This window comes from Callorhinus ursinus, unplaced genomic scaffold (genome assembly GCF_003265705.2).
Source record: "Callorhinus ursinus isolate GAN/ISIS: 27379988/994484 unplaced genomic scaffold, GSC_fseal_2.0 scaffold48, whole genome shotgun sequence".
Taxonomy (NCBI): Eukaryota; Metazoa; Chordata; class Mammalia; order Carnivora; family Otariidae; genus Callorhinus; species Callorhinus ursinus.
This window is the reverse complement of record NW_027397110.1, coordinates 6,540,278-6,565,164: the sequence shown is the minus strand read 5'-3', so window position 1 is coordinate 6,565,164 and position 24,887 is coordinate 6,540,278. Positions and strand designations below refer to the sequence as shown.

The window sequence follows — 24,887 nt, the reverse complement described above, 5'->3', positions numbered from 1 at the left end:
GGCCAGCCACCGGTTGTACTGGCCCAAGCACTCGCTCTGCATATTCCTTCTCTTTCATTCATCAAATATTTACTGAGCAACTACTAGGTAGGCGCCAAACATTTTATTCTCGGCACCTTCGCTTGGATGGTCACTGGGCATCTCAAACATAACTGGCCCCAAACCGAACACCGAAGACCTTCCATTTCTCAGGTAACGGCAACTCTCCATGTGCTCAAGCCAAAACCTTGGAGTCCTCTTTGCTACCAGTTTCCCTCACTCCCCACATCCAGTCTTTTGGCAAAGCCTGTTGCTCTCTACCTTCAAAACCCACCTCTCGTTACGCTCCCAGCAACCATCACATCTTGCCTGGATTATTGGTTGCAGCATCCTTGTCACCCATCGGCTTCCACCTGCGTTTGTTCTCTCCACAGCAGCCAGAATACTCCTTTAAAACACAGCTCAGGTTGGGGCACCCGGGTGGCTCAGCAGGTTAAGCCTCCCATTCTTGATTTCAGAGGGTCGTGAGATAGAGCCCAGGGTTGGGCTTCTGCTGAGCATGGAGCCTGCTTGACATTCTCTCTCTCCTTCTCCCTCTGCCTCCCCCTCCCCCCACCGCGCCCCTGCTTGCTGGAAGGCTCTTTCTCTCTCCCTCGCTAAAAAAAATAAATAAAAAAAATAAATAAAAAATAAAACATAACTCAGATCACGCCTCACTCCAGACCCTGTGATGGCTGTTCATCCTAGTCTAGAGACTCACAGATTTACAAAGCCCCGCCCACATATTCTGACCCCATCTCCCACTGCCCTAGCCCTCCTCCCTGCCTCCCTGCCACACAGTCCTCCTTACAGTTCCTCAAACACACAACAGGTCTCTTCCCTCTGCCTGGAATGCTCTTCCTAGAGATTCTGGCATGGCTGCCTCCCTTATTTCCTTCCAGTATTTCTCAAAGGCCACCTTCTCAGTGAGGCCGACCCTGACCACCCTGTTTGAAATTGCAACCTCCCTACTCTAGCAGTTCCCAAGCTCCCTGACTCTCCTATATTTTCCATACCACTTATTCCCTTCTAACACATTGATTATGGTTTCTATTATTAACTGAATAAAATTTAGTGGAAGAGACGGATAACAGGAAATAAAAGCATGAATATAGGGAAGTGTCTATAGTGGCTAGTGCTGTAATGAAAGATACGGCTCAGGGACGTGATAGAGACTTGAAGGTAGGCTACTTTCCTTCGCCTGGTCAGGGACCGGACGTCTGAGCTGAGACCTAGTTGATGTGAAGGAGCCGAGGGGTTGGGGCAAGAAGGAAGAACACTCTAGGCCGCAGGAAACTGAAAAGGCTAGAGCTCTGAGCTGGGAACCGCCAAGTTCGTGGGCAGATATTCCGACCTCACCGCTTCCAGAGGCCGTCGGAACCCTAGCCTCCGGCGTGTGGTTGAGCACTCCTGCAAACTTCACTTACAGCTTACCAAACAGACCGACTCCAGGCACAGCCTGGGGGCCGCGGGTGGGTGGCAGGCCGCTGGGAGTGGCGGAAGCAGAAATGGATAACCCCCAGAAAGAGAGGCGAGAATCTCAGGGGCCGGCTGGAGTCGCCAGGAAGCTCGGCCGGGCCTCGCGGGCTGGAGAGGAGCCCGCCCAGAGGAGGCGCCGGGCCGAAGCCGTCCCAGGCTTGGCTCTGTGGGAAAAGTGGGCTGGGCGGGATGAGGGGGCTGGAGAGGGGGAGAGAAGGACTCCGTGTTCTCCCGGCGGTGGGCTGGGCCCGAGGCCCGCGGACGGCCTGCGGTGGGGCCCTGGGTTCGAGGTCGCCCGCCGCTGACCAGCTCTGTCCGGGCCTCCCGGGCCTCAGTTTCCCTCCCGCGTGGATCCAGGGGCGGCTTCGCGGACCGCCCGGTGAGCCGCGGGAGGGGAGAGGAGGGGCGGGGCGGGGTGGTAACTCGAGGCGCCCGGAAGGGGTCTCCCGGCGCCCGCGGCCACGTTCCGGCCCTGGCGGAGGCCCGGGGTCCGGAGCCGGGATCGCCCCGAGCCGCGGGCTCAGCCCACCCCGCGGGCCGCCCTCCTGGGCGTCGGCGCGCCCGGCGGCGCGGAGGTGAGCGCGGGCCCGGCGGGCTCTGGAGGAGGCGGCCCCGGGAAGGCGTGGCCCGCGGAGACGTGGCGGGGCAGCCCCACTGCGCGGACCCGGAGACTGAGGCGGCAGCCGCCGTTCTGCGGCGCGCGCCCGGGGGCTCCCAGGGAGGCGACCGCTGTTTTCCGGCGGTGGCGGGTCAGGGGCCCACGTCCCGGCCCGCCCAGCTCCTCTAACAAAAAGAATGTGGAGACACGCGGTGTACCGGCCCCCCGCGGGCTGAGCGGTCCGGGTCCCGCACCCCTGGGAGGGTGGGGGCCGCGGCTGCCCCCCCAGGCTCGCGACCCTGGCGGGGGCACTGCGCCTTCGGGCCCGGAGCCCCTCTCCGCGCGCGGGTGCCGGGAAGACAGGGGTGAGGCCGACGCCAGGGCGGACCTCAGTGAGCACCCCCCGCCCCCCCCCGCCCCCCCCCCGCCTCCCGCGACCGGCCGCTGGCATGGCCCCGCCCCCGTGGGCCCCGGCGGGTTTCTCTCCATAGGCTTTATCGTGACCGGTCCTTACGTTACTTCTTTCTTAATTTTCCCATTCATTTATTATTTATCTTTGTCTGCTCACAGTGTGTCTCCCCGCTGGAATGTAGGCTCCACGAGGGACGGATTGCTTTGTCCATTGTTGTATTGTTGGTTATTTCAATACTTTCTGAGGTCCTCTTTCTGATGGGCTGGATATTGGAGGTTACACCGGCAGCCAAGCTGAGTCCCTCCCGAGAGGAGTCCTGCCCTAGACGTTCGGGGGGCTGGGGAGAGTGCTGTAAACACAAAGGGCATCACGGTGGGGCGAGGGGGGGAAGGAAAGGAAAACAGATGTGAGGGGCTGCTGGTTGGGTCAGCTTGCGGTCAGGAGCACCAGCGATCAGGGCAGGCCTCGCAGATTAGATGAGGGGCCCACAAATAAACGGTGGGATGTGCTAAAAGGGAAAGGCAGGAAGCCGAGGGCACTTAACTCTGACCTTGCCTTTTGGGGGATAGGGAACTGAGCTCAGCAAAGTGATTGTCAATTGCTCTTAGGTGCCTGGTCTGGGTGGGCGGGGGGTGAGGGAGAGTATCAGGGGGTCAGGGGAGGCTTCCTGGCGGAGGCGGTGGTTGAACGGGGCCTCTAAAACTGAGTGGGAGTTCTCATCCTTTAAGATGCGGTGATGGGGTTTGACAATTGTTTTGCAGGCGCCCTAGGAACCACAAAGTCAAAGGGCTAAGCCAGGTGGCTGGACAGGAGGCCCTCGCCCTCTTGCTGTGAACTCTGCTGGTAAGTGGGTCCCTGCCGAGACTCGCCCCCAGAAGGTGTGAGGGAATCAGGAAACCAAGCTCTGCTTCTCACTGGTCATGCGGTCTTGGGCAGTTCATCCTCGCTGCTCTGGGCCTCCGTTTTTCACGAGTCAGGAGGACAGTTGGATTAGGTGCCACTTATGATCCGTGGGGTACCCACATTCAGTGGTTGGGGTTGGTCCTACGCAGCCGTGCCCTGTGTTCGTACCACACTCTTGTTTGTTTAGTGGTCCCCGTCTAAGCGCCCCCAGGGGAGGAATGGGGCCGGCCTGCCCCAGCCTGCTTTCATCTGGCCCCAGAGGCCACACATTCTTAACTATAAAGGATAACTGTGCCGTTAAGGAAGGAGAGAGAGGCGGGCAGGGGCCCAGGAGGGTCACAGAAACCTTGGGGGTTTGGCCTCAGGGTTGGAGCCAAGGGTCCCCTGGATTAAGGGATGGTTTAAGCACAACGATTTCTATGGGTTCGGGGTCCATTTCGGCTCAGCTGATGCTTTTTTTCTTTGGATGTTAAAAAGCTGTATCAAACCCCTCCATTCCTTCTGGTCTGGGGCAGTCGCATTGTCCTTCTCTGTGAGTCCTCTGCCGTCCAGTTTTTTGCATGCCCCTCACCCTTTGAGAGGAAAGGCAGGGACACCAGCCCATTTCACAGATGAGGACACTGAGAGCCTCGGGGCACACAGCAAGTGAGTAGAGGCCTCAGGGAAGGGGCCCAGGTCTCCTCCAGAGCCAGCGTTCTTTTCCCGACAGGGGCAGAGGGGCTGCTTTCCTCTCTGACCTGTGGCCCACCCATCTCCCCTCACAGTTCTTATGGGAGCCATGAAGCTGAACGAGAGGAGCGTGGCCCACTATGCACTGAGCGACTCCCCGGCCGACCATACGGGCTTTCTGCGCACTTGGGGCGGGCCAGGGACTCCACCGACCCCCAGTGGCACTGGCCGAAGGTGCTGGTTTGTCCTCAAAGGCAACCTGCTCTTCTCCTTTGAGAGTCGTGAGAGCCGGGCCCCGCTGAGCCTGGTGGTGCTGGAGGGCTGCACAGTGGAGCTGGCCGAGGCTCCCGTGTCTGAGGAGTTCGCCTTCGCCATCCGCTTCGACGCCCCTGGTGTGCGCCCACACCTGCTCGCGGCCGATGGGCCCGCGGCCCAGGAGGCCTGGGTGAAGGCACTGTCCAGGGCGAGCTTTGGCTACATGCGCCTGGTGGTGCGCGAGTTGGAGAGCCAACTGCGCGATGCCCGCCACAGCCTGGCCTTGCATCGCCACTCATCCTGGAAGGCCGCTGGCGGCCACTGTAAGCCCCAGGCTCCTGACCACCGGTCTCTGGGCCTGGAAAACGGTCACTCCCCCTCCAAGGATTGCAGCCCCATGGACTTGGTTGAAGAAAGGGGCAGCAGGCCAGCAGGGCAGGGCTTGGCCGAGTGGCAGGGCCCTGCCAGCCACTTCCTAGGCAGGAGGCAGAGCCCCTCGTTCCCTGAGACCTCCTACTTCTCTACCCTGCACAACTGGTATGGCCAGGAGATCATGGAGCTGAGGCAAAGGTGGCTGCAGAGGGTCTGGGGGAGCCAGCCAGAACGTGAGAAACAGGACGGGCCCTGAGCCTCAGCCTTTCGGGTTCCGCCCTTATCCTGCTGGTCAGGACTCCGGGGCCAGTGCTTTTTCAGGAATTTAATGTTTATTCGGTTTAAAGTTGCTTTTTCTGAGAGGATTCTTTCCTTCCTGCTCTTTAGAACTTCCCCAGGTTCCAGATCCATCCCCGTACCTGGAGGGGACTGAGGAATCATTCCTTCCAGCCCATTTATTTCCTGAGGCCCAGAGAGGAGAGGGGGCTTGCTTAGCAGCGGTAGAGCCAGACCCAAGTCTCCTGCCGCTGTGCTGGACTGCCCCTCTCTCAGGGAATACGAAGGGGAGGCAGGAAGTGGGGACTATCACGTGGCCATAGACTGCCGTGCGTTTTTACCTACACACCACAGACTCTACAACCACAACTTCCTACACTGGGAGTCTTGTGTACACTTAAATACCAGAAGTTGGCTGAAGTGTTGGCTCGAGGGATTGACATGGTCAGAGAAAGTAGATTTCTTGTCCTGGGGGTTTCTGGGGCCCAGCTCTTCCTGGGTGGTGGGGCATAGGACCCCCACTCCGCAGTTTGGGTGGGGCCCTTTGGAGGGAGAGGTCCTTCAGCCAGCAAAGAGGGATTGATTCTGCTCAGAAAGTGTTGGGGCCTCCAGCTTCTCTCCCTCGCTGCCCTGTCTATAGATGGTGCTGGTCATTGCCCCAGGAGGGGCTGGTGGCAGAAATCCTTCCTGTATTCTGTCCTTAGAAGCTAGCTCCTGGAGCTGCCACTTGGGAAGCTAAAGGAGTGGGGAGGCAGTGGGGCTCCTTGGGGAAGCCAGGTCGTTATTTTGGTTCTCAGTCCCGGTCATTCTAGGAGCTTGGACACGGGATTCCCAGCACCGTGTGATAAACTCTTCTCTCCTAACTGTACTACTCCCAACGAGCCGTTCCTGATCCTGACCCTGGCCTGGGAACTCATTCACCGTCCTGCGCGTCAGCCAGTGCTTATCGGCCAAGACCCTCTCATTGCCACTCTCAGCAGCAGTGGTGCCAAGTGTTTTCTTTATTGATCGTTTAGGGAGGCAAAGTGGCTGGATGGAGAGAGCCAGCAGCCAGACTAGCCTGAGCCCTGGGGGTGTGGCAACAGTGGCTGGACGGAAGATGCAGAACCTGGTCCAGACATCCCCCCTCTGCCCGCACACAGTCTGCCCCTTCTTAGCCTCTCCAGCCCTCATTAGGACCTTGGGTACCCTGCCCAGGGCCCCACTAGGTCAAGAAGCTTCGACTCAGCCTCGGAGTCCAGGACGCCGAGAGGCCACCAGGGTCCGGAACCCATTCCCGCGGGCTTGTTTCCCAGCGCCATGCAGGAGCCCACAGCCCACTGCGCCTTGTTTTATACACAGATGCTACAGGCTCTTGTTATCGTTTTTTTACGGTTACAATGGTGTTTTTTTATACGATTAAAACACTAAGTCTTTATTACTCACTTTGGTTCCTCGTTTATTTGAACAATCACTTGACCAATTTTTGCGAAAGCCCCCCCTTCCCCCTTCATTTGCCTATACATAACGCATAACTTGGCAAGAAATAAAATTACAAAATCATGGGGCGCCTGGGTGGCTGAGTCGTGAAGCGTCTGCCTCCGGCTCAGGTCGGCGGGAAGCCTGCCTCTCCCCACCCCCACTCCCCCTGCTTGTGTTCCCTCTCTTGCTGTGTCTCTCTCTGTCAGATAAATGAAAAAAAAAATTACAAAATCATCCAGGTAGTACAACTAATAGGTTTGAAAATAAAAAAAGAAAAATACAACTGTTTGAGGGTCGATGAAAGTGACCTCTCTGTTCAACAATCACCGGCTCTGCCCAGCCCGGGCGCTCCACGGTGAGGGAACAATGGCGGAAGAAAGAAGGCTCCACCGGGACCGCCCGCCTGACGACCCCGCCCGCCAGGCCCAGAACCAGGGGGCTACTGGGGCGTCGTCCCCCTCCTCGTGACGTCAGCACGTCGGGCAAGTGACAAACGCCTCCTTCGCACAGGAACTAGGCGCACTGCGCAAGTGTGCGGGCTGGGCCTCGCGAGGGTTGGGGCGGTGCGCTTCCGGAGGGCGTCACAGGGGTCGGGTGGTGGGGTCCGGGTGCCGGCCTAGGGGCGGAGCTGGGAGATGGCGTTCGGAGCGGCTCGCCGGCTGGCTTTGGCATCCGTCCGATCCGGGGCTTTCCGGAACGGACCGAGCTTGAGGAAAGGTGGCGATGTCTCCGCCGGAGCGGGTGGCTCAGGCCGGAGCCTGGTACCGTCGAGGTCAGTCATCGTTACTCGCAGCGGCGCCATTTTGCCCAAACCGGTGAAAGTGAGTGTCTGCCTGGAGGCGGGGCGAAGGGGCTGCGGCCAATCATTATGGGGAGTGTGCGCGGGTCGACGCTGACTGATAGGAGCAAAGGCCAATCGTACAACCGCCTTAGACCGGAAGACGGATCAAGGACAAAGTTAAGCAGTGATGCGCTGCTTATTTTGACAGGTGGGAGGAAATGGGTCGGATCCCGGTATTGAGTTGGGCGCCCGGAGACAGAGGATGGGGGGTGAGAGCTGAGAAAGACTGCACTTCGCACTAGTTCTTCGTGGGGAGCGTGGTGCCCTAGTTCTCGGGGCCACAAGACTCGGCTTTATGCGTCCAGTGTAGACAGATCCCGTAACCACTCCGTTCTTGTCTACCTCACAGTTGGTGGGATGGAATGATGAGTTGTGAAGGGGCTTCGTAAATAAAGGGTACGTGGGACAGACCTTGTATTTTTGTGAGTTTTGACCTAGTACTTAATTCACGTTATTGGCAGTCCTGAGAGGTGGGCAGGGAATTATTACGATCACAGTTTGTACAAATGAAGTCGGGCCAAAGCAGTGAAGCCGTGAGGCTCCAAAGCTAGCGGCGACTTAGGGTCTGGAATCCAGGTTTCTGGCTGGTACACCCTCACCCCCAACCAGGTCCTATTTTTTTCCACCACTGAATGCTATCACATGTCCTGAGTACCCTTGGGTTTTTCTAAGTAAAATGGAAACAGCCCCTTACACCAAACAGGTTTGCTCTTTGACTCCAGGGCCGTGTGGGAGTTAACAAAACAAAAACAAATTCTCTTAAAGCTAGTGTGATCAATGCTAGCTCGCACAGACGAGTGAGTTCAGGACTGTTTTGTGGCAAGAAGCAGGGTCCATATTGGGGAAGAGCTGCCTTATAAAAAGGCATAGCTGGAAAAAAAAATTTTTGAAACTCCGTAGGAAAATATGAGAGGATATGTTGAAATTCTACTGAAACTCCCCCAGTCCCTCTACACAGCTAGTCTTTTATGATAAAGACATGCTCGCTTTTCAAAACATGGTTGTTTTTAAGATTTAACGTGGTGAAATTAAACTTCTCAGGCACTGAGGAATCTGTTGGAGAACTGTATGGAGTATCCTTCCACTGTACGTGCTGCACATCTAATTTTTAGATGTCTAGAATGAACGCATTACACTTTTCTTTCTGGTAGCCACATTGATCGCCATAAAATAACCTTCTCTCTTCTTCTTCTTTCTTGCTCTCAATGTTTCCAAAATCAAGTAGTTGCGTATTACGGGCCTGGGGTCCACAGGAGTGCCCCTGAGGGGCCAAGCCTTCTGTGGTCCAGAGTTGGCTCTGGAGCTCACAGCCACCGCTCTGACCCTCTGCAGATGTCCTTTGGCCTTCTCCGTGTGTTCTCCATTGTGATCCCCTTTCTCTATGTCGGGACGCTCATTAGCAAGAACTTTGCCGCTCTACTTGAGGAGCACGACATTTTTGTTCCAGAGGATGATGACGACGATGACTAACAGGTAAGACTTCCTTTTCTCCTACGTGGACCAGGAACAGGAAGGGGTGGGGCATCTAAACTCTGATGCAGTTTGCCCTGGTAGCAGTTTCTGGTCACTTGAAACAGAAGGGCAGACCTTTAATAAATGGGCTCACTTGGCTGTTTTTATTTTGCCTTTGCTCTATGTTGATGAGAAAAACTATCTTACTGACTTAAAAATTCACTGGGATGGGGCGCCTGGGTGGCTCTGCCTTCAGCTCAGGTCAGGATCTCAGGGTCGAGATGGAGCCCCAGAGCCCCATGTCGGGCTCCCTGCTCAAGAGGGAGTCTGCTTCTTCCTCGCCCTCTGCCCCTTCCCCCCTGCTCTTGTTCTCTCTTTCTCTCAAATAAGTAAGTAAAATCTTAAAAAAAAAAAAAAATTCAATGGGATCTCTTCCAACTGGGTTGATCCTAACCAGACTTTTTGTCTTTTATGTACCCTTGTTCTCTCAACCCACAAGTTTTCTTAACAATTTAATGCCTTACACACCCGTCCCAAACAGCTTCATTCTCCACATTGAAATTTAGAAACTGCAAGTCTTCACCACGGTCAGCAATGTCACCAAACTCTGTGCCTATTCCATTCAGCTTTCTGGTGTTGGCTTCTGGTGCTCTAATACGTGCTGCTTGGCTGCCTTTCTATTGTGGTTAAGGACAGTTCCGGCTCCGGAGTCTGACATTCAAGCTTGCCATGACCTGGCCACACCTGTTATTCCAGTCTCGTCTTCCATATTCCCAACAGCACACCTATCCCCAATAGTCACCATCTCTTGAATTACCCTCATGCTTACCCACTCCCAAGCAGTGGCTCTTCCTTCCAATTGGAAGGCTATTATTTCCCACTACTCCTTTTTTTTTTTTTTTTTTTTTTTAATTCATTTGAGAGCACAAGCAGGGAGCCCTATGCGGGGCTTGATCCCAGGACCTGGAGATCATGACCTGAGCCGAAGGCAGGCGCTTAACCATCTGAGCTACCCAGGCGCCCCTGTTTCCCACTATGATGAAGTCTTCCCTCATTTCTCCATTTGAAAGTGACTGCTGTGCCCTCTGACTGACCAGTACCTCTTGTGACAGTATTATATGCTTAAGCACACAGGCACACCCCCAAATTCTACTAAGAGTTTCTTGCTGGCAAGGAACGTGGTTGTTTGTTTTTAAGTAAGCTCTACACCCAACGTGGGGCTTGAAATCACAATCCCAAGACCAAGAGTCGCATGTTCCACCAACTGAGCCAGTGAAGCGCCCCCCGGCAACATGTTTTTTATACCTTTGGGCCCCCAGTGCCTGGTCTCCGATGAATGTTCATTAAATGTGTGAATGAATAAACAAACTGCTTTGCTCCTGCCTTGTTTGGTAGAACGTCTCTGGAATGCTCTTTCTGGTATGTGGATAGAGGGCTGCTCTGAGCCCAGTTCATTGCTGCTTTCCTTTCTTACAGGACACGGAGGAGGTACAGAAAGGAGACAGCCCTAACTTAATTACGATGGTGACGCTCACAGCCTCTCCTGCTTCCCTATCAGAAGGGCCCAGGGAAAGCCCTCAGCCTCCCAACACCAGTGAAGCCTCCTGCACCATCTGTGACCATAGCCCAGATCCCCAGGCTCTGGGAGGTTCCCAGAAATGTGCCGTCCACTGAGCACAATCAGCTTATGAATAAACATGATAAACATCAGCTCTGTATGACTGCGTGGTGGCTGAAGTGTCTCAATAGGAGTGACCCCAGCTGCAGTTTCTTGTCGCTGTAGTCCTTTCTCGAGCAGCTGAATGGAACAGGCCTTTGACTTACAGCCCAAGATTTCCAGGCCGCCCCCCCGCCCCGGATGCACAAAGGCAGTTACAGGCACCTGGGACTTATTTTTATTATTTACAAAAGCCCAACAGAAACTTTCCCCTCAGTAAAGATGCACAGGATAACTAAAGCCTCAAGCTTTTTTTGTGTTGAGGAACACTGGCGAGTTATTATATTACCAGTCATAAGCTGTGACTGCTTAAAACTCCTTGAGAAACATTGTTATTAGAATGAATCTGTCAACACTTGGGTTCCTTAGAGGAAAAGATAGTAAAGGGGTTGGTGGTGCAGAAAAATATGGGAATGCTCAGGGTGACTACCTACAGATCCCGAACCCCTCTCTCCAGCATTTAGACTGCCTGGGGAGAGAACCATCGAGAGCAGAGATGAGTTCTTTAACCTGTGTCGACATTTATTCCCCTGTCACTGGAGCTATAGCCCGGTTTGCACAAACAGAGATATTTCTGTTCTGTGTGCACTAAACAACAGTGTTCCTAGCAGAGTACCTAACTGGGTAGGAAGTTAATTTCATTCAGGACATGCTTGTTGCAGGTAGATAGGCTAGGCCTCTTCAGAACCCAGGGAGGAACGGCCCAGCTTGGCAGCTGTACTTCTGTGCCTCCTAGTGTTGCTCTCATCTCTGACAGTAAGCACTGGCTAATTCTGGATAATCTGTGCTGTGACACCAAGCAAATCCTGGAGGCTGTAGAAACACGGCTAAATTGGGGAGCCTGGGTGGCTCAGTGGGTGAAGCATCCAACTCCTGACTTCAGCTCAGGTTGTGATCTCAGAGTCGGGAGATCGAGCCCCGAGTGGGGCCCTGCGCTGGGCGTGCAGCCTGCTTAAGATTCTCTCTCTCCCTCCGACCCTCTCCCCACCCTCTCTCTCTCTCTCCCTCAACAAAGTCATCCAGCCTGATAGCCACAATGATACTTTCTGAGCAGATGGCCTCCTCCTTCCTGTTTACTGACATGCAAAGCTCTGAGAAAAGAGAATCTAATTTACAGGAAACACCACACTTCAGGAAAGGGAAAGAACAGGTGGTGTGTATACTAAGACCCCACTTGTTCAGGCAAAAAGTGAGACAGACTGCAGAAGAGGAACTTCCCACTGGCTCACCAATGGAATTCTATTAGGAAGTGACCATCACGTACTGAGTTTATTTGTGCTCTAAAATATTTAAATATCAACATGCACCTTTTCCCTGAGTGACTTCACGGGTCATGGCCAACATAGAACTTGGAAAGGAAATCCTTTGGCCTCGGCGCTTCTGTTTCATGGAAGAACCGCATGATGTGTGTCCGCTGCTTCCATACGTTAATCGTTTCCTCCAGTTCCATCTTTCCCTGCACAAGTGAGGGGAGAGGTGTTCAGTCAGAGTGGCCAAGGGGAAGGAACACGACACTGAAGGCCCGGATTCTGGTCTCTGCTCTGGCACCAACTTATTGAGTCACCTGAGGCAGGTAACATCCTCTGTCAGGACCACAGTTTCTGCATCTGGAAAATGAAGTGGTTGGGCTAACTGATCTCTGCGGCCTTTCAAATACTTTTTAACTCTGTAGCTAACTGATCCCAAGAGGAGAGACTTCCAGGTCAATAGGCCCCTGCCCCATGACTGCCTAACCTAACTGGCTTAACTTGGTTTCTGCTAAACATTCCTCCCGTGGTACGTACTGGTCCACGCTAAAGTTCGCACTGATGCTAATGTGACTGACCAGAGATAACACAATCAGGCCTGGGATTTGATCCCATTTACACAGGACTCGGCTAACCAGCCTGCCTCTTCCAGCTGCAACCTGGTAAAGCAGTAACTTCTAGGAATGAGGTTCAAGAATTTCAAAACTTCCTCATGTCTTTTTTCAAAATACAAGTCCTGGGGCGCCTGTATGGCTCAGCTGGTTAAGTGTCTGCCTTCGGCTCAGGTCGTGATCTCAGGATCCTGGGATCGAACCCCGTGTTGGGCTCTGTGCTCACAGGGAGTCTGCTTCTCCCTCTCCCTCGGCCCCTCTCCCTGCTCATGTGCGCGCACTGTCTCTCAAATAATAAAATCTTTAAAAAAAAAAATAAAAATGCAAGCCCCAATGGGTTTGGTTTTTTTTTTTTAAACAATCTTATATTTAATCAGGTGATAACCTCTAAGTTCATCTGTTTCTTTGAAACACTAAGCAGAAGTTACTGACCTAGTAGTTGCTTTTTAAACTTGGGAGACAAAATTGAGAAGCTCTGGACAAGTTGGCTGCTCTTAAGTCAGTCAGGGGGGGTCAATTACCTTAATAACCAAAAGATCCACCACCCTGGGGTCTGTGACGTGGGCATTCTTCATAAACATTTCTCGGACTTTATCCCGTCCTTGCTTCACGGTGATGTCTAGCTGGAACAAGTTCACTAAAGAGAAAACATGATTCAGGGTAGAAATTACATGGTTAAAACCTGTTTTACAAAAATTGAGTCAATTGATAGTCATTGAACACATAACAGGTTGCCCATTCATTTCATTCAGCAAATATTACTAGCCTGACCCTAAGCTAGGTGCTTACGGCTGTAGAGGGAGACGTGGCGCCTGCTCTCAAGGAGCTTATAGTTTGTTTGAAGAGACAAGACCGTCGTATCTGAAGAGGAGTATAGCACAGTTCAAGGGTATGAACAACCTGGCTTCAAATCCCAGCTGTCACATCACCCATGTGATCCTGCGGACTTCTCTGTGCCGGAGTGTATTCGTTTCTGAGGGAAAGGAGGATGATAACAGCACATAACTCCAGAGCTGTTGGGAGGATTCCATGAGACAAGATGCTTAGAACAGTGCCAGCATGGAATAAGCTCTCAAAAATGTGAGCATTATCATCATATAGAACTGGCAAAAGATGACAGGGTTGAAATTAACAAGCAACGATGTGGTGTAGGTGTGTGCGGCACACAAACTTAGGGTTGAGGGAGACTGCTGAGTGTGCAGGGAAGGAAGGTTTCAGTCCAGCCAGCGATTACGGCCACGTCAGGTTACTCGGGGGAAGGAGGGAGCAGTCTACAATGTAACTCCTCTATTCTCTCAAATTCTGTTCTGAGGGGCAACCATCCACAAATGCAAACATAAAATCACAATATTCAGCAATCCCTGGCTAAGCAGATGCCTAAAAGAGTGGCACAGCCTTAGGGACCCAGCACTTCATATGAGGCACATGTCCTTTGCAAATTAGGTTTTAGTCATTTGTATTCCCATCCTCTGGTAGTCAGCCTTCAGTGGATTCGCTGATGACAACGAGGGCACGAACAGGGCCTTGTGTGGTAGGCGGGATTAGGAAGACGGGGTACATTAGGCTGAGGGGACAGCATAAACAAGGCTCACAGGCTAGAATGAGCATGTGGCTGGGGAGACCTGTGTGCTCATTTGGTGAGGACGCCCTGTGTTTTGGCCATTCTTGTGACATGTCCACTCTCGTCTACAGAATTATCAGAACGTCTGAACACCACGAGAGCTATGGAGTGACTGAATGAATCGACAATAAAGTTCGAATCTATACTCGATTTAGTGACCAATAGAAAAATAAAGCCTCTGCTGAGGAAAATACCATGCCGTGCTGATCCCAGCAGGGAATAAGCAACAGCAGAAATCTAACAGGAGAAACCGCAGCCCAGCTTTACAGGTAAGTGTTAACAGGGGCCAGAAAATCACTCACACTGGAAAGAACTCAGGATCCAGTGGAATGCTGGAGCAGACTCTCATGGAGCCTCTCTTCCCAAATCTGCCTTCACTGACTTCACTTTGGTAGCTTAAAATCAACCATGGTGGGAGTACCAGCCCCCGGAAGATTGGTCAAAGCTGTAAATCTGGGTTCCCACCACAGTCCGTGTCATAATAGGGATTTTATTTTTTATTTTAGAAAGAGAGAGAGCAGGGGGAGGCGCAGAGGGAGAGGGGAAGCAGACCCCCCACTGAGCGGGAAGCCTTATACGAGGGCTTGATCCCACAACCCCGAGATCTTGATGAAACCAAGAGTCAGACGCCAGGTGTCCCTCATTGTAGGAATTTTAGAAAAGAGCAAACAAAGGGACAATAAGACAAAGAGACACAAAAACAAGTGCAAACTAACAAGGATCCTGGAATTTAGAACCCTCCCATTTGGGGGGAGTGAGGCCTCCCGCACTGTGGGTACTTGCCTGAGGTCATACTATTGCTCCCTGGGAAGTGTGGGCCTGGAATTCAGGTTGTTTATTTTTAATTTCCAATCTGATGCTTTTTGAAGGAAATGACTATAAGGACTCTTCTCCTGCTATCAGTGCTTACCTTTCCTGCATTTTTATATTAGATCCCTGCCCAACCTTGGGAGTTTAAAAAAAACAAGGTCCCTCTATACTAGGGGAGCTGGTGCCCATTTGCTCCCATTCCTCATGATTTCCAGAACTACACACCAGGGCGCTGGGTGTACAAGTCTTCTCCTCAGGAAAATGTTTGCAGGCACATATGCAAAGTTTTGCTTACAGTGTCAGTTCACAGATTCCTGAATGCCCATCCTCCCGGTTAAGAGCCCTTGTCTCTAGAGAGACAAATTCCATAGCTTTGTCTTAGTCTCCCTCCTCCCACCCCAACCCTCGGAACATGCCCCTCCTCCAGTGAGAAAGGCTGTGGGAAGGCAAACAGGAACAGCCTAAGCTATCACCTGCTTTGCTTTAACTCGGTGGTTCTTAAACCAGCACTGATTGTGCCACCAGAATATCTGGCAATGTGTGGAGGCATTCTGGGTTGTCACAACTAGGGGAGAGTGCTACTGGCATCTAGTGGGCAGGGGCCAGGGATGTTGTTAAACATCCTACGATGCACAGGACCGCCCCCACAATTATCCAGCACAGATGTGTTGAGAAACCCTGGTATAAATTAATTCCAACTGCTTTTTCTCAACTCAGTTTCTTGGCTTATTCTTTGAATTCTGAATATTTAAATTGCAATTTTGAAAAAATCTAAGAGGCTCAAAAGGAAGGTATCAAAGTGCCCCTCTTGGATGAAGGTGCCTTTCCCACAGGCTCTGCGTGTTTTTCCAAAATTACTGTCAAAGTTTTCCTGAGTCAGAAAGGCTCTGACACATTAAGAGGGATGCCACTGATATCCTCAGCTGTTTGCTCCCATTCACTTTGGGAGCATTCATACCAGGCACTGGGAGATCCTGAGATGGGAAAGCGGCATGGTGTACTGGAGAAGAGCATGGGGTCAGAGGTCAAAGCAGCTGGGTAAGGTCCCCTCACCATTATGAACTATGACCTTGACTAGGGTACAGCCTCCTCAGCTAAAAAATAGGAAAGAAAAGAACCTCAGACCTAATTCCTTTATAGGAACATGGCAAAAATCGAGTGACAACATCTTGTAAACAGTAAGGCGACTATAAACGTTGAACATCTCAACACTTACTCCCCATACATCGATTTTAAGTTTTAATGGTCTGGATATATGCCTATCTTCCTGACTAAACCATAAGGCCCCTGAGGGCAGGGTTGTTTTATTCACTTTTGTATCTCTGGGCATCTCGTACCAGCCCTGTTGTACAAGAGATAGCCAGTGAAATGGAAATTAAATGAATAGTTTCAACAGAAAATCTCCTGTTTTGTAACCAGCAAGCCTCATGTAATATTTTTTCAGTGGAGGGAGTCGAAGGAAGGCAGTTCTGTCTCTGTGCTCCTGTGCAAGGCAGCCACCACCCAGGCAAATGGCTGCTATACACGTGCAGGGTCACTGGGTCCCATGAGATTCGGGGGAAAACTCGAGCAGGAGCCAAGAGCCAGGTGTAACAGCTGGATAGTCAGGGTCTGAAGGGTGGCTCCTCTCCTTACTAACGGTGTGATGAGACACATTTACATGCCTCAGTTTTCTTATCTGTAAGACAAGGACACAATTAGAACCCACCCTCAAATAAGGCAGTGTAAAGCATTTAGCATAGTGCTGGGCCATATGTATGCAATTCAAAAAATGTCAGTTATTAGGGGCGCCTGGGTGGCTCAGTCGTTGGGCATCTGCCTTCAGTGCAGGTCAGGATCCCAGGGTCCTGGGATCGAGCCCCGTGTCGGGCTCCCTGCTCGGAGGCCTGCTTCCCCCTCTCCCACTCCCCCTGCTTGTGTTTCCTCTCTCGCTGTCTCTCTGTCAAATAAGTAAATAAATAAAATCTTAAAAAAAAATAATAAATGTTAGTTATTAAAAATACTATTACTATTCCCAATTCTTGGTTTGGTTCCTCAGCTGGAGTCCCAACGATAGATAGCATGACACCAGCATAGACACAGGCCTGAGCAACTGACCACCTACAGACGACCAGCTACAGACCACCAATCCTCCCCAGGGATGTTGTTAAACATCCTACAATGCAGAGTTGAGAAAAAGCAGTTGGAATTAATTTATACCAGGGAGGTACCACCCCTCTGACCCTCCCCGCCCCCACCCCTTGATCCCACAACCCCGAGATTCCTTTCAGGACCCTTCTGTCTCTGGAATGATCTTCTCAAACAGTATTTGAGGGGAATTCCTGAGAGGGGATAGTTTAAAAACTTCTGGGTCCTGACTGTGGATAACTCGGTCTATCCTCAACTCAGCCACTGATTTTTTTTTTTAACCCTTTGCAAACCATTCTTCCTGCATCTGGGTCTTGTTCCCTACCTCCTACTCCTCTCTGCAACAAGAAAGCGTTCTGGGCACTCATAGCAGTAGTCTGCTAGGCAAGCATTCTCTTTTTAAAACATCCCCAATTGAATACACCCCCCTCCCCTGCCCCAAACACACAAACGGCAGACACTTGCTACTGTCACTTCCCTATACCTATTATCCACCTGTCCCCTGAAGGCATTTAAGTTTGCAGTCCCTGAACCAGCAGTTCACTTAAGTTTCTCCCTCCCTTGTATCCCGGGGTCTAAGCTCTGGTCATGAGCAACCTCTCAGCAAGTCAGGTTCAGGATAGGGGCACTGTGGAGCAGACAGTTCTCATACATCAAAAAAACTGGATTCTGCATGGATGCTCCTGCTATAAGTAACAGTAATAATTAATAATAATCATCATAATAAAAACAACAGTAGCAGCCAACATTCAGTGAGTACCTAATGAAGTGCCAGGGCTTACCCTCAGCACTTTAGAAATATTACCGATTTAATAAGGGCTACTCTCTGAAGAAGGTACTATCATGATGCTCATTTTACAGATGAGGAAACTGAGGCATAGCAAGATAAAATAATTTGCTCAAGGTCACACAGCTAGTAAGGGGGCAAGGTCTGGAGGCAAGCCTCTGTAACTACCACATTCTATTGCTTCTCACACGCAGGCAGGGAAGTGACAGCCCCGAGGGGAGCTATGGTGCTCTAGCTCACTTTAAAAACACCTTCCCTCTGAGACGCGCACTGACAGTCCACGTTCAAACACAATCAACAAAACAACAAAATATCAACAGCCCCTGACATTTGTAGGGTCCTTGACAGTTTAGGTGGGATTTCCCTCCAATCTTCCTCTCGTCAGAGCCATTGGGCAGTGCTGGCGGGGAATGCCAATATAAGAAAACAGAATCTCCGCATCCAGGGACCTTGTATTTCAGTCCTTCCAGTGGACAGATTCGTTCCTGGACATCTAAGTGAAGGCAGGGGACAGGGAGACAGTAGCGGGCAGGCCATTAGGGGGGAGGGGATGAGTTCCTAAGAAACAGGAGAGACAGGTAGAGCTAGGGAGCAAGCTTGGGAAACCGGACCTGGGAGGAGGCCATCTCACCTGGACTGGAAAAAGGCCCCACGGACTTAACTGGAGGACCTTGGGAAAGTCACTTCCCTTCTCTGGCGGTCTGTTTGTGGGAGATGTGGGAAACAGATGATCGCTCAAGTCCTGCCGCCACTTCGTTTACACAACCTAATGGGCACCTGTAAATACATTCAGGAACTCTACGGCTGACTTTGGGTTCCGGATCCATCCAGGGCGGGCTCTGGGCCTCGGGGGCATCACCTCGCCTCTAGGTGCCTCACAGGCCTCACCTATAAAATGAGCACGTCACCCACAGTCCCTGCTCTCCCTCCCACGGGTTCGTTAAGAACTGCGGGGGACAGAAGGGCCAACGCGCCCAGGGCTCCCAGAAGCTTGGTTCGGGGGCAGGGCACGGCTCGAGGCTGGCGCCGCCGCCGGGTCGGGTCCACCAATGCTCGGCTGGCCCTCCTCCCCTGAGGCACCCGGAGTCGCCTGTGCCCAAGGCGGTGACCTCAGCTCGTCCCGGGAGAAATGGGAGGCCAGGACGGCTGCGACCCTGGGCGGCTGCGTCCGGAGCCCCGCGTGCGCCGCGGCCTCTCACCGGTGTTCGGCACCTCGCGATACCAGGCGCGGTACAACTCGCGCACCCTCCGCTTGGCTTCGTTCATGTCCCGACTAAAAATGGGCTTCACTGACGTGGGAGCCGCAGCAGCGGCCCGCCGGAGGCCGCTCGCCGCCATCTTGCTAAAGAAACCACCTTCCGCTAGGGCGGCTGAAGGGCGAAAGCCTTTTGTCATTGGCTAAAACCGAAAGCCACGCCCCTTGGCGCCACGGGTAGGCGGGAGGATAGCTGTGGGGCTCTCTGAATGGCTTGGAGGCCTCCGTCTCTGGGTGGGAACGGCCGCTGGGGGCTGCGCATGCCCAGGTGCGGAAACCCCTGCTCAGCCGTTGGCGGGCCTAACCGTGCCCCAACCGTGCCGCCAGGGGACGCTCGAGCGCCAGACTGGCCGCGGAGCAGCTGCCTGGCGTCCCCCAGCGTCCCGCCGGCCACCTGCTCGCCGCGCTCCTTTGGTTGCGCCCCTGGGCGCGCGGGCCTCGCAGAGCTTCGCGGCTCGTTTTCGCCGGGCGGGGGCCGCGGGTCCCCAGGAGCGGCGGAAGCCCCTCTTGGCGCCTGGGCTTCCTTGGCGCTGGCCTGGCCCCTTGTGTGATTTTTCTGCTGCCACGTTTTTTTCTTTATTTCCCCAGTAAACCAACTCTTCGGGAGCGCTGTGTAGCTGCCAAAGCGCTTTCCTGGCTGTTGGCTTCCTGGCGCTTCTCCACATCCCGGGGAGGTAGGTTCTATCATCAGCCCCGTTTTAGACAAGAACGTGTGCATCCTAACCTGTGGCTCTCTGAAAAGCAGCCCAGAAATGTGGAGCTGGAAGGAGCCTTGCATCGACCGTCCCGGGTACCCCCTCCGTTGCTGGCATTTTTCTGCTGAGGCATTTTGCTGGCATTTTCTGCTGAGGTTGCCTCTGACCATGGGCTGCTAAGGGAGAAATAACCGCTAACGCAGGGCAGGCCGCGCACTAGGCTCGCTAGACCATTTTACCTGGTCTTTAATCTCATGGATCAGAGAGGTTCTGTTAGCCCCCCAGGAGACAGGCGGTGTAGGGTCCAGGCACATGAACACATGCATCACAACACACCTGTGGGATAAGCACCGTTAGACACATTTTACAGATGAGAAAACAGACACAGAGAGACAAAGTTACTTGACAGGGTTGGCTTGAGACTCAGGTAGCTGGCCCTGGAGTCTGTACTCCACCTCTCACAGCGCCTACATCATCACATCTAATTCTAACCCCCTACACGCTCCTGCCTCCTCCAGGAGTAACCACTATCATGAATTTAGTGTTTAACATTCCTTTTCATTGAAAAGAAAATGGCCTCCAAAACAACTCACAAACTGGGAGAAAATATTTGCAAATCATATATTCCATAAAGTATTTGTATTTAGAATATATCAAAGACTCTTACAACTCAGTAATAAAAAGACAAATAGCCCAATTTAAAAACAAGCAAAGATGGGGCGGGCACCTGGCTGGCTCAGTCGGTAGAACATCTGACTCCTGATCTCAGGGCCACGAGTCCAAGTCCCGTGTTGGGCGTGGAGCCTAGTTTAAAAAAAAAAAAAGCAAAGGTGACAAACCCAATGGCAGGAACTCTGTCACTGCTGGTGAGAATGAAGAATCAGCCACTTTGGAAGTCAGTTTGGCAATTTCTTAACAGAACTAAACATGCTCTTCCCATATGATCCAGCAATCACTTTCCTTAGTCTTCACCCAAATGAGTTGAAGACTTTTATTCACCCAAAAACCTGCACACAGATATTTATAGCAGTTTTATTCATAGTTGCCAAAACTTGGAAACAACCAAGATGTCCTTCAGGAGGTGAATGGATAAATAAACTTTTGTATATCCACACAATGGAATATTCTTTAGCATTAGAAAGATATGAGCTGGGCGCCTGGGTGGCTCAGTCGTTAAGCGTCTGCCTTCGGCTCAGGTCATGATCCCAGGGTCCTGGGATCGAGTCCCGCATCGGGCTCCCTGCTCCTTGGGAGCCTGCTTCTGCCTCTCCCTCTCTGCCTCTCATGAATAAATAAATAAAATCTTAAAAAAAAAAAAAAAAGATATGAGCTATCAAGCCATGAAAAGACGTGGGGGGGGGGGCGCCTGGATGGCGCGTGGGCTGAGCAGCCCACTCTTGGTTTCGGCTCCAGTCTTGATCTCAGGGTGCTGGGATGGAGCCCCAAGTTGGGCTCCATGCTCAGTGTGGAGTCTGTTTAAGACTCTCCCTCTCTCTCCCCCTCCCCCACTAAAATCAATCAAAAAATCTTTAAAAAAAAAGACATGGAGGAAAGTTAAATGGATATTACTAAGTGAAAAAAGCCGATGTGAAAAGGCTGTATGCAGTATAATTCTAGTTCTATGGCATAACAGAAAAAGACAAAACTGTGGAGACAATAAAAAGATCATTGATTGCTAGGGGCTGGGGGGAGGGAGCAAGGAATGAATAGACTGTGTGATACTATAGTGGTTGATACCTGTTATTATACGTTTGTCCAAACCCATAGAGTGAACCCTGTTGTAAACTATGGGCTTTGGATGACAGTGGTGTGTCAATGGGGGTTCATCACTTGTAACAAATGCACCACTGGTGGAGGGGGATATTGATAACAGGGGAGTCTGGGGTTGGGGGGTAAGGGTATATAGGAAATCTCTGTACATTCCACTCAATTATGCTGTGAACCTAAAACTGTTCTAAAAAATAAAGTCTATTTTTTTAATGGGCAAAGGATTTGAATAGCTTTTTCTCCAAAGAAGATATACAGTGACCAATAAATACATGAAAAGACACTCAACATGGTTAGTCATTAGGTAAATGCAAATCAAAACCATAACAAGATACCATTTCTCGCCCACTGGAATCCTGGAATAAAAAGACAATAGTCAGTGTTGGTGAGGATGTGGAGAAATTGGAACTCTCATACACGGCTGGTGGGAACGCAAAATGATGCAGCCTCTTCGGAAAACAGCCTGGCAGTTTCTTAAAAACTCCAGTCCTAAGTATCTACCCAGAAGAAATGAAAACATTTGTCCATATGCAAATGTTCATAGCAGCATTGTTCACAGCAACCAAAAAGTAGAAACAACCCAAAAGTCCAGCAACTGATGGATTAAAAAAAAAAAGTGGTTAAAAGTGTGGGATATATCCATACAATGGAATGCTCTTCAGCTATGATGAACCTCGAAAACATTATGCTAAATGAAAAAAGCTAGATGCAAAAAACATATTGTATGATTTCATTTATATGAAGGGTTCAGAAAAGGCAAATCTACACAGATGAGTGGGTTAAGTGGGAATGCAGAGTGCATATAGCATGAGGTTTCTGGGTTTTTTTATTTATTTAAATTCAATAAGCCAACATATAGTACATCATTAGTCTCAGATGTAGTGTTCAGTAATTTATCATTTGCATTTCTGTTTAGGCGGAGGGAGATGCTCTGAAATTAGTTTGTGGTATAGCGTACAACTTTGCAAATGGACTAAAGTCCATTGAATTGTACACTTAAAATGAGTGAAGGATAAATTTTATGTTATGTAAATTATATCTCAATCAAGCTATTGGGAAAAATGGCCTCGGATGATTTTTCAAATGTGTGAAGTCCAGTGTATTTTAATAATGCCTTCTTGCTCTCTCTGCCTTAAAGAAAGAAAAAAAAACCCTATTTGTCTCTGTTAAAAACAATGATTTTAGAAAATTGGGAAAGATTAGCACAGTACAGAAGATAAATATGCTCTATAGAATTAGAAGCAAAGTAGTATATAGTGAAAAGATTTTGTCAGTTCCTGATACCAGTTACAAGCTGTATGTCAAGTTACCTTTCCCCCATGAACTTTGGTTTCCACATCTGTAAAATGGGGATAATAGTGGCTACCACACAGGGGTTGTGAGGATTAAATGAGGTAATGTATGTAATGTGAAGTGCCTAGAAGATGTTTGGTGCACACAGATGTTTGTTAAGTGTCTACTAAACAGATTATGAGAATCCTGTTAACTTTCTTTAGCCTCAATCCGTATAACATGTTACACAGAGTAGATCCTAGTGATCAAGAGCCAGTGAAGGGTGGCAGTCTTGTGGGAGAGGGGGTGGAGTTTATCCAGGGTATTTTCTTGATCCTATGTTTGCATCTAAGACCCTATTTTTTTACTTACATTGTACATTATGCCCCAAATTAAGAAAATGTCAATATTCTGTAACAAAGAATGTTACTCTATTGGGGGGAGGGTGTTGATATAGATGTGGGTTAAAGGCTAACCACTACCCCCAGCCCCTCTTGCCAGTGTCCTTGGTACCCAGTGAATGTTACATTGAGTCAAATTGAAGCCGTCGACATTTATGAGACTTGTTCAGTTGATAGTGGAGTGAGAACTAGCTCCCCAAATTTCTTATTCAGTGTTTTTCGTCCACTCCCTCCCTCTCTCACCCCAGTTGGAGTCCCCAGATGGAGGCAAAACCAGGAACTGATTCATCAGGGTCCAGAAACACAGCCATGCAGTGCCTCCGGCTCGGCCTTTTCTTTCTGGTCCCTATGGGGAAGGGAAAGCGGCTTTTATCATTTTCCCTGTGTTATACCACACATTTTAAAGTAAATTGTAGATTCATATGTATAAGAAATAAAACAGAAAGGTCAGGTGTGCCCTTTACTCAGTTTTTCCCAATGGTAGCATACTGTAAAATGATAGTAACAATAGAACCACCAGAATATTGACATTGATACAATCGAGATACAGAACATTCCCATTACAAGGATCCCTCGTGTTTCCCTTCCCCCAACCCCTTCTTAGTCCCTGATAAAGGGACTCCATTTTGTCATTTCAAGAATGTTATACTTTTGGGCGCCTGGGTGGCTCAGTTGGTTAAGCGACTGCCTTCGGCTCAGGTCATGATCCTGGAGTCCCGGGATCGAGTCCCGCATCGGGCTCCCTGCTCGGTGAGGATCCTGCTTCTCCCTCTGACCCTCTCCCCTCTCATGTGCTCTCTCTCTCTCATTCTCGCTCTCTCAAATAAATAAATCTTAAAAAAAAAAAGAATGTTCTCTGCCGGCGGCCGGCGCAGCCCGACTCAGCTGCTGGGCCCCTGAGGCAGCTCTTGGCTGCATTGGCGACATGGCCGACACCCGCAGAGACGCTGGGCTGAAGCAGGCGCCCACGCCCCGGAACGAGAAGGCCCCCGCGGACTTCGGCTATGTGGGAATTGACTCCATCCTGGAGCAGATGCGCAGGAAGGCCATGAAGCAGGGCTTCGAGTTCAACATCATGGTGGTCGGGCAGAGTGGCTTGGGGAAGTCCACCTTGATCAATACCCTCTTCAAGTCCAAAATTAGCCGGAAGTCAGTGCAGCCCACCTCGGAGGAACGCATCCCCAAGACCATTGAGATCAAGTCCATCACGCATGATATTGAAGAGAAGGGCGTCCGCATGAAGCTGACGGTCATTGACACACCAGGGTTCGGGGACCACATCAACAATGAGAACTGCTGGCAGCCGATCATGAAGTTCATCAACGACCAGTATGAGAAATACCTGCAGGAGGAGGTCAACATCAACCGGAAGAAGCGCATCCCGGACACGCGCGTCCACTGCTGCCTGTACTTTATCCCTGCCACCGGCCACTCCCTCAGGCCCCTGGACATCGAGTTTATGAAGCGCCTCAGCAAAGTAGTGAACATTGTTCCTGTCATCGCCAAGGCCGACACGCTGACCCTGGAGGAGAGGGTCTACTTCAAACAGCGGATCACCGCGGACCTGCTGTCCAACGGCATCGACGTGTACCCCCAGAAGGAGTTTGACGAGGACTCGGAGGACCGGCTGGTGAATGAGAAGTTCCGAGAGATGATCCCGTTCGCCGTGGTGGGCAGTGACCACGAGTACCAAGTGAACGGGAAGAGGATCCTTGGACGGAAAACCAAATGGGGCACCATCGAAGTTGAGAACACCACCCACTGTGAGTTTGCCTACCTTCGGGACCTCCTTATCAGGACGCACATGCAGAACATCAAGGACATCACCAGCAGCATCCACT

General features: G+C 51.2%; 5 protein-coding genes and 1 long non-coding RNA gene across 8 annotated transcripts in view; 4 read left to right on the top strand and 2 right to left on the bottom strand.

Moving 5' to 3' along the window:
• Positions 1-1,432: 1,432 nt before the first annotated feature.
• On the top strand, positions 1,433-6,772 carry PHETA2 (PH domain containing endocytic trafficking adaptor 2). 3 transcript variants are annotated; one of them, XM_025882190.2, is made up of 3 exons: positions 1,433-1,490; positions 3,269-3,350; positions 4,175-6,772. In XM_025882190.2, the coding sequence occupies exon 3, from the start codon at positions 4,180-4,182 to the stop codon at positions 4,960-4,962; it is 783 nt and encodes a 260-aa protein (XP_025737975.1). In that variant the 5' UTR covers positions 1,433-1,490; positions 3,269-3,350; positions 4,175-4,179; the 3' UTR covers positions 4,963-6,772. The 3 variants fall into 3 exon arrangements, with proteins under 3 accessions (XP_025737975.1, XP_025737974.1, XP_073738790.1); XM_025882189.2 differs by lacking the exon at positions 1,433-1,490 and adding an exon at positions 1,716-1,876; XM_073882689.1 differs by lacking the exon at positions 1,433-1,490 and adding an exon at positions 1,950-2,072.
• A 216-nt stretch (positions 6,773-6,988) lies between these two features.
• On the top strand, positions 6,989-10,446 carry SMDT1 (single-pass membrane protein with aspartate rich tail 1). Its single transcript, XM_025882014.2, has 3 exons — positions 6,989-7,264; positions 8,617-8,757; positions 10,213-10,446. Exons 1-2 carry the CDS (start codon positions 7,079-7,081, stop codon positions 8,752-8,754), a joined length of 324 nt encoding a protein of 107 aa, XP_025737799.1. The 5' UTR covers positions 6,989-7,078; the 3' UTR covers positions 8,755-8,757; positions 10,213-10,446.
• Positions 10,447-11,703: 1,257 nt separating this feature from the next.
• On the bottom strand, positions 11,704-19,117 carry NDUFA6 (NADH:ubiquinone oxidoreductase subunit A6). The gene is made up of 3 exons (XM_025882013.2): positions 18,856-19,117; positions 12,833-12,948; positions 11,704-11,909 (listed from the first exon to the last, which is right to left on the bottom strand). Exons 1-3 carry the CDS (start codon positions 19,049-19,051, stop codon positions 11,778-11,780), a joined length of 444 nt encoding a protein of 147 aa, XP_025737798.1. The 5' UTR covers positions 19,052-19,117; the 3' UTR covers positions 11,704-11,777.
• The window catches only part of LOC112831654 (uncharacterized), a 30,807-nt gene continuing 19,220 nt past the window's right edge, over positions 13,301-24,887 (top strand). Inside the window, exons 1-2 of the mRNA XM_073882690.1 lie at positions 13,301-14,201; positions 19,500-19,585. The gene's annotated coding sequence lies outside the window, so the exon portion shown is untranslated. The remainder of the gene's footprint in view (positions 14,202-19,499; positions 19,586-24,887) is intronic.
• On the bottom strand, positions 15,969-18,538 carry LOC112831343 (uncharacterized). Its single transcript, XR_003210127.2, has 2 exons — positions 18,288-18,538; positions 15,969-16,420 (listed from the first exon to the last, which is right to left on the bottom strand). It is a non-coding gene; the product is annotated as an uncharacterized lncRNA (long non-coding RNA).
• Positions 23,906-24,886, top strand: LOC112831319 (septin-9; the record flags this gene model as incomplete). The annotated part of the gene is made up of 1 exon (XM_025881549.2): positions 23,906-24,886. A coding segment is annotated over exon 1 (915 nt), but the record flags the coding sequence as incomplete, so codon positions are not given.